We start from the raw sequence: 7982 nt of genomic DNA, 5'->3' as shown, positions 1-7982 counted from the left end.
GAGCCAGGAAATGCAGAGCAGACAAGTGGAAGGAATTAAGAAAGACTCCAACACACACGAAAGGCATGGAGAAGCCAATCAATGTGAAGAGTAACAATCGCAGGGGTTCATGCTAGAGAGGCCAGGGCTGGGCCCAGCCTTCTGCAGACGGAGGAAAGGGGGCTGAGAAGGAGCCCTTTCTCCCAAACTGCCTCACATGCCGCCTTTACAAAGCTCTCAGGAACTTACAGACATAGGGACTCCAGGAATAAGCCCGCGAGGGCCACAGGGAGGGAAGGAGGGTTTCCACCCGGTGGATGTACTTCCGACTCTCCGTGCTGACAGTGAAAAGCGGCGGTGGTGGGACTTTTGGCAGGAAGTGTCCTAATCAGGCTGGGAGGTAGAGCCCGCCGGGTACCCCAGGGCCCCGGCTTCTGTCCTCCGTGGGCACTCTCCGGGCGGTGTTTGGGTGACCTCCCGCGCCTCCTCCTGGGTGAGGGCAGCGCCCAGGGAGGACGCGGGGGCCCAGCGTCAGCAAGGCCCGTGTTGCTTACGTTCCCACCCCGCAGCCCTGGGAAGCCCCGAGTTCCCACACTCAGGGAGGCAGGAAGGTCGCTGCGGACACCTCATCTGTCTGGGTCGCTGACTACCGGCAGATAAGCAGCAGCTGCCGCATCCAGGTTGGGGTCACCGCCCAGACCGCCCGCCCCGGAACCAGGCGGGAGAAGCCCTCCTGCGCGCCCCCCCGCACGGGGCCTGCGGGGCCGTGTGGCTCCCACAGAGCTGCTGGCTGAGCTGCTGGACACAGCCACGGACAGACGAGGTCTCACACGTGCCGACGCACAGCACAGCTCTGCCCAGAGCGGCGGCTCCGCTGACGTTGGGGAGCGCGGTCTAGCTCTACGATGCTCTGCTGCGTAGGTTTTCTCACATCTCTCTGACCACCACCCGTGAAGAACGCAGAGCAGGTGTTTTTGTGTCCATTTTGCAGATGAGTCAACAGCCTCAGGATGTTCGACAGACTTGCCCAAGTTCTCACAGCTAGTCAGTGGTAAAGGCCGTTTTCCCACCTCCTGTTCAGTGGGCTTTCTGTTACTCCTCGCAAACACAACAAGCCAGGCAGACAGGTTCCGAGTTTTATCCCTGAAAGAGAGCTCTTCCTTCCAGGTTTAACCTGGCTTTAATCTGTCTTCCACTCAGGCAGGGGTGTAGGGAGAAGCACTTTGGTCTTGGGACTTTTGAATCTTGTTTCCTCTTCCTTGCCAGCCATGTGCCTCGGAGCTGTGTGATTTTGAACTGTGATTTTCCCCTGAATATTCGCTTCCATATGCATAAAGTGGCGATAACGTCATCTAAGTTGCAGAGCTGAGAATAACAGTAAAGACCAGCTGACTGCTTTCTATACCCTAGGCTCAGTTCTAAGCACCTTATGTGCATTGACTTACTGAATTCTCAACGACCCTACGTTATTTCATATATGCTATGTTATTTCATTTTATAGATAAAGACTCAACGGCAGAGAAGTAAAGAAACCGAGCCCAGGTCACACAGCAAACAATCAGCAGAACCAGGATTCCAACCCAGGCTGTAAGACACCAGAGCCAGGTGCCTAATCTCCATGTTAGACCGACTATGCCGATTGTATTTACCATCCACAGTAGGTACTATTGTGAGGAATTAGGGCAGGACTGGCTTGATTTATAAGCAAAACATAGTGCTAATCAACCACCTGAACTAATTAGGTAAATCAAAAGGCCTGTCCACTCAAAAATCTCTTCAGTTTACTCTGCCGTGGTTTCTAACTTCCCACCACTAGAGTCTCCCTTTACGGCAGGAAGACACCTCAGGGATGTCTTGGCAATGTTGGGAGACATTTTTGGTTGTCATAAGTGTGGCAGTGCTACTGGCATCGAATGTGTAAGGCGAGGGATGCGGCTGAACACCCTACATGGCACAGGGCGGTCCCTACAACAAAGAATGATCTGTTCTAAAAGGCTCAGCTTTAGAAACTGCTTTACTATTGACTAAAGTAGTCTTGAAGGACCCTGTTAATACACACACTTGTCACATAGAATGGCAAAGTAATGCCCTGTTTAACATCTATTAATCTGTTAACACAGTTCAGTATATGCAATCATTGGTTATTACCTATTGTTATTGTTACTCTTTTTGTTGCCAGGCAAAGCAGATGTGCGCTAGAAATGGTCAGGCTGATTTGGGGCTTGTGGTAGAGTTAGAAAATTGAAGCTGTTTTTCTGTCAAGCAATGTCACCGACCTCCAAATTGCTGACATTTCTTCCAATATGTTGAAGTAGGTCATAAATAAGCTCACAGCCATGCCATTTCCTTTCAGCATGCAACTCTATTAATTCCTGATATCTCTCGGTTCAGTCAGCTCCTGCTTTGACCCCCATCCCCCCCATTATGTAAGTATCAAAATAAAATTTTTTTTTTAGATCTAATTTTCTTGGCCTCTTCTGGAAACTCCTTTCACTACTGACATCTTCAAAATGGCAACAATTTACTTTACCAATCAGAACTTTGACCAAAAGAAGAATCTCGGTACCTTATGCACGAATGAGGTATCTGTGATGCTTGGCGACACATCTAGCTCTGTTACCTTGCTGGAGAACACTGTGCCTCACATCATTATGACTCGCTGATTTCCGTATCATCATACATTTGCTTCAAAGACTCTATGAATAATCCTGAAAGGGGTTATATCAGTTAGTTTATGCTAGGTTATGATGCAGTAACAAATGATCCTAATATCATAACAACAAAAAAGATTTATTTCTTGTTCACATTCCTATACATCATAAATTGACTGCTGCCCTGTTTCATCTTTTTCATTCATGATTTAGGCAAAAGGAGCAGGCCCTATTTGGGACATGGTGGTGTCACAGCAGGGGGGAAAAGAGCAATGGTGGAAACATGTGATGACTTTTACAGCTTCCACTCACAATTGCTTACAACTACTCAGAACCAGCATGTGTCATATATTCTTACATTCTACTGGTCAGTGCAAGTCAACTGCCAAGCCAGATTATCAAAGAGGCAGAAATGTATTTCCCTCCCATAGGCTCCATAGGCAGGGGCAGGAAATATTCTCAACAATTTTATTATTATGTCCCGTTAGCCAATGTATGGTACGTCATTACTTTTTGGTGTAGTGTTCAATGATTCATTAGTTGCGTACAACACCCAGTGCTCATCACAACACGTGCCCTCCTTAATACCAATCACCTGGTTTATTTTTTTTAAAAGATTTTATTTATTTGACAGAGAGAGAGAGAGCAAGAGAGCACAAGCAGGGGAGCAGCAGAGTTAGAGGGAGAAGCAGGCTCCTTGCTGATCAGGGAGTCTGATGTGGGGCTCAACCCCAGTATCCTGGGATCGTGACCTGAGCTGAAGGCAGATGCTTAGCCGACAGAGCCACCCAGGCACCCTGGAGAGAAGGTTTAGAAGGAGAAAAGCCCAGTTTTTGTTTTGACCCAATGGACATGAAGTGTCGTTGGAACAACCATGTAGAAATCTATAGCAGACAAATGAATATATGGAAATGGCTCCTGAGAGAGTACTGAGCTACAAAGACCGAAGATTGAGCATTATATAAGTATTACTAAATAATAGCTATTATGATTATGTTCATTGAACACTTACTATGTCAGGCACTGTGGAAAGCAATTTACATAAATTTTCTTATTTAATTCTACAGTCCTACGAGCTAGTTGGTGTTTTTTATCCTCTTTATGTAGGTAAGGATATTAAACCTAAAGAAGCTTAAAAAAAACCCCACAAAACTTCACTCAAGTCTCACAGCTAAGAAAAAAGCACCCAGGTGCTTTGTGTTCACAACCAACATTTCAACCAGTTATGCTTAGCTGGAATAATGATGGCAAATGAGAGCATCCAGGCACTATGGAAAGAAAGGGAAGAGAAGGGCAGGGGGTCAAGGGCAGGACCCTGAGAAATATGAATATTTAAGGATCAGAAAGAAGAAGAGCCCTTGAAGAAGGCAGAGAAGGAGCAGGTAGGAGATCAGAAGATTACAAAGCCTCAGAAGCCAAATGTGTAGAGTGACACCAAACAGAGTTTCTAACAGTCAGGGACAGCTGAATACTTGAAGAGCTGGACTGAGAAAGGTCCACTGATGTTGACAGTTAGGCCTAGTCCCTGACAGTACATCTAACCTCACGGAAGTGTCTATTACCAGCTGTATTCCCTACCTGGAATGCCAGGAATGAAAAATGAACCACTGTTGGCCAGTCACAAGCTGACTTTGGAAACACCAACCTGTTGCTGGCTCACTCTTTTTGAACTCCGCCGCCAGAGACTGCCTTGACTTTTTGACCTGTTTGGGTAGTTCTTTGTTTCTGGGTCTCAGTGACCTGAATTTTACACTCTGTACCTGTGTGTACTTGTCTGAGGTTCTGGACGATTCTCTCAGCTTAGAAAACCCAACCTTACAGCACATCCCTACTCTTGGTTACTATCTACTCCCATCTTGATGAAGTGAGGTTGAACACTGTCCCTCAATTCATAAGGCTGTGTCTCCTGCTAATTTTCTGTAATTCGGCTTCCAGAGAGGAAATGAGGATTTGTGGTCTCAGACGGTGGCCACTGTATCTGCTCTGTAGATGTGGCAAATTACTGACAATGGGGCTGCTGGTTTTGAGATCATAGGTTGCTGGTCAGACCTTGCCAAACCTTGCAAAGCCTGTTGTCAGAGCAGACTTATTATTCTAATTTTTTTCTGGTGGGCAGCAAAGCAAGGTTTGTTGAGTAATAAGATCAAAGCTCCTGAAGAGGGAGGGGACCTGACAGGGTTGCCTCCTAGAAGAGACTTTCTGTCTTCAGGTGAGCCTCCCAGTTGTCACACTTTTTAATCCAGCCCCAGCTGTTTATGAAGATATAAGATTTATTTGTGGCCACAAGAGGACACTTATGAAATGAGATTTCTCCTTTCTGCTTGGAAAGCAGGATGCTGGACAACTGTCCAACTGTGGCTGTGAGAAAGTCCCAGTGGTGTCCATAGAGTGGCTCTTGCCCTTGATGTCCATGGAGTAAGCCAACTACAACATTAGAGTGGGTAAGTATCCAAAACTGCCTCACTCTCAGAGACTTGAACTGAATGAACTGCTCTGAGGTGAGGGCACCAGCTAGCATCTTGCTCTTTGTGGTCAGTTGGAGGTTGCGCATGTCCATCACCCTCCCTTGACCACACACCCCCCCAGCAAGAGTTATCAGAGTTATTAAATAAAAATACAGGATACCCAGTTAAATTTGAACTTTAGATAAACGACAAATACATTTTTAGTATAAGTATAGCCACACAACATTTGGTGCATACTTACACTAAGAAATGATTCACTGTTTATTGGAAGTTCAAATTTAACTAGGTGTCCTGTATTTTACCTGGCAACCGTATGGGCATCATAATATCCATAACCTGAAACACAATAGGAAGTCATAGGCTTGGGATCCAATGGACCTCTACTCCTCCCAAGAGGGCACTGGGGCACTTTGTGAAAAAAGAAAAACAGGAAATAGATCTTTGCTAGGACTCCCGGGGTCCTGAACCTGTCTGGTCCCCTCACAGTCCTGGGCCAGCTCTAGGGGTCCATGAAATTAGTTGTTCTGAGTGCCTATAACCTTGTTTCCTTTTATCAGTTGCATTTGGAAGATGGCTTTCTAGAAGTATCCAGACAGTTTGGGGAGATCATGATGCTCCTTGACCTGTGGCAGCACCAAATGATCAGTATCATGCATGACTTTCTAGGGAAGGTTTTTGCACTTCCTGGACAATGTCCTAACATATCCTCAAAACAACTCCACATATACCCTGCCCAGCTGTGCCTCATATAATCCTCTAGTCCAGGAATCCTGGGTTACCTAAAGCATCAGCACCTCCAAAACAGTCTCCAGACTACTCCAGTTTGGTGTAGCCAGGTGTCTATGATTCTAGAGTAAGAGATCCTCTGGTTACTTGAGGACACCTAGACATTCCAAAACATTCTTGATACCATTTTGTCCTTTTCTGTGCAACTGACCTAGTAATGACCTCCTAAAGAAAGAGAAGGAAGTTGGCCTGATGTGCTGAGCTTGGCACTATTTTTTGGACAACCCAAGACTCCCTTCACCTCTGCTCCATTATAGCACCAGCAGGCACTTACTATGTGCCAGATATTTGTCTAAGGACTTTAATTATATTAACAAATTTAATGCTTATAATAACCCTATGAGGCATGTGCTGTTGTTTTTGCTGTTTTAGAGATGAGGAAACTGAGACAGAGGGATAGAGTAATTCCTCTAAGGTCACACAGGTAAAAAAGTGGCTCAGAAGTAGAAGCCGAGATTTGAATGTGGGCAATCCAGATCCAGAGTCTGTCCTCCTAACCTGTGTGGCAACTCTAGCCAGCTAACTCTAGTTCAACCTTACCCTGTTGGGACCAATGCTGTCAACATGATGGAGGGGGCCATCCTGCTGAGGAGGAGCCCTAGCCTGTCCTCTGTTATCCTCATTTGGGAAGGAGAATGGCTTGCTGTTACAATGTCTCCAAGGCCTAGAGGGCCTGAGGCATGATAGTCTGCATAGAACTCAGTCCACAGTATCCTGGAACAGCTAGTACAAACTTAGAAGCTTAGCTCATGCTATGCAGGGTGGCCTGCCTTATCTTATGAGCCTTGGGTGCTCCATCAAGCAACACATACAGCAACAGAACCACAGAGCAGATGGTCTATGTTGTAAGCCTGGGTATAAGGGAGTAGCAGAGAGACTCAACCTTGGAAGATTCTAGCTTGAGTATTTCAGTCATTCAGTCCAAACTGTCTTTCAGACATCTACATATGGTCCTAATCCACATCTAGGGCCTCTTGGAAGCAACTTATAGAGGTGTAAGATACTAGTAAGGCCTCTATAAGAGTAGGGTGGTGCACATCCCACAGGAAGGCCTGATGCAGCATTAGCTTTGCCACCTACCTGTTCTGCTACTAAAACACAACCTGTGGCCCTGTCCGGTGTGTGTTTTGGTACGCTACCATGATGACACCTGGACCTCAAGTGAAGAGAAGCTGCGCTTCCCAAAGAAAGCTGTTATTGTCACTGCTGCAGACTTTGCTTCCAGAATTTATTGTTTCCCTCCTTCCAGGACTGTGTTGCTGTGCAACAATAGTTTTCATCCTTATCATCTTCTTGTGCCCTTTTCCCTCACACTAGAGAGAACCTGGGAAGGGGTGAACCAACTCGAAGGAACCTCAACGAGCATACGAAGTTCTGGCTGGCAGCGGACTTCAAGAGAAGGTTTGCCTGTAGGATGCCATCCAGCTTTCCCCTAGCATATTCATCCTATCTACTGAATGTGAAACCTGGAGGACTGCTAATAATAAGAATGCCAGGAACAACAGCTGTCACTTAACTGAGCACTTACTCTGGGCCATGCACTGTGCTAAATGCTTTGCATATATTTTCTGACTTAATCCTCACAATAACGCAATAAGGAGGATAATGTTCTACCTCCAATCTACAGCTGAGAAAATTGGCCTTACCAAATGAGTAAGTGGTAGAGCCAAATTTCCAATCTCAGTTAACTGAAAGCCTGGGCATTCAGCCGCTCTGCTGTCATTGTCATATGCCAGCATCAGCTGACTTCCCCCATGCCTAGTCTCCCAGCTTCTTCAATTCTTTTCTCTTCTCCTAATTCTCTAGCCACTACCCCAATGACAAGGGAGGATAAACATGAATTGAATTCCCAAGTGGGGGTAGACTCATTATGACACCATGACTGAGGTCACCAACTGACCATGGGAAGAAGTGAGGGCATGAGGAATTGTTTGGATTTGGTCCTTTGAAAGAGAGACCCTACCTGAAGTAATAAGGTGTTTGTTGTAACTACTTTCCTGTTTTGTTCACTGTTGGATCCCAAACACCTAGAACCATGCCTAGCTAATAGTGGGTGCCCAACAAGCTTTAGCAAGGGAATCCAGGAAGTTGGGGTTGCCTG

At 46.1% G+C, this 7982-nt stretch overlaps 1 protein-coding gene across 2 annotated transcripts in view; it reads right to left on the bottom strand.

Moving 5' to 3' along the window:
• Positions 1-379: 379 nt before the first annotated feature.
• LOC148109218 (uncharacterized) overlaps positions 380-7982 on the bottom strand; it is a 33886-nt gene continuing 26283 nt past the window's right edge. The window contains exons 2-3 of one of the 2 annotated variants that reach the window (XR_015726422.1): positions 2546-2687; positions 380-1344 (exon numbers count right to left, since the gene is read on the bottom strand). Coding sequence is in view for 1 of the 2 variants with exons in the window: in XM_087866337.1 (XP_087722463.1) it covers positions 2676-2687 (12 nt within the window). In the remaining variant the exon portion in view is untranslated. Of the gene's footprint in view, positions 1345-2422; positions 2688-7982 lie in introns of those variants that run through there. The other variant, XM_087866337.1, reaches the window with a different exon arrangement.

Source organism: Ursus americanus, chromosome 12 (assembly GCF_024610735.1).
Source record: "Ursus americanus isolate L20-20 chromosome 12, mUrsAme1.1.p, whole genome shotgun sequence".
Taxonomy (NCBI): domain Eukaryota; kingdom Metazoa; phylum Chordata; class Mammalia; order Carnivora; family Ursidae; genus Ursus; species Ursus americanus.
The sequence above is the reverse complement of the archived record's forward strand: the minus strand, read 5'-3'. Positions and strand labels throughout refer to the sequence as shown.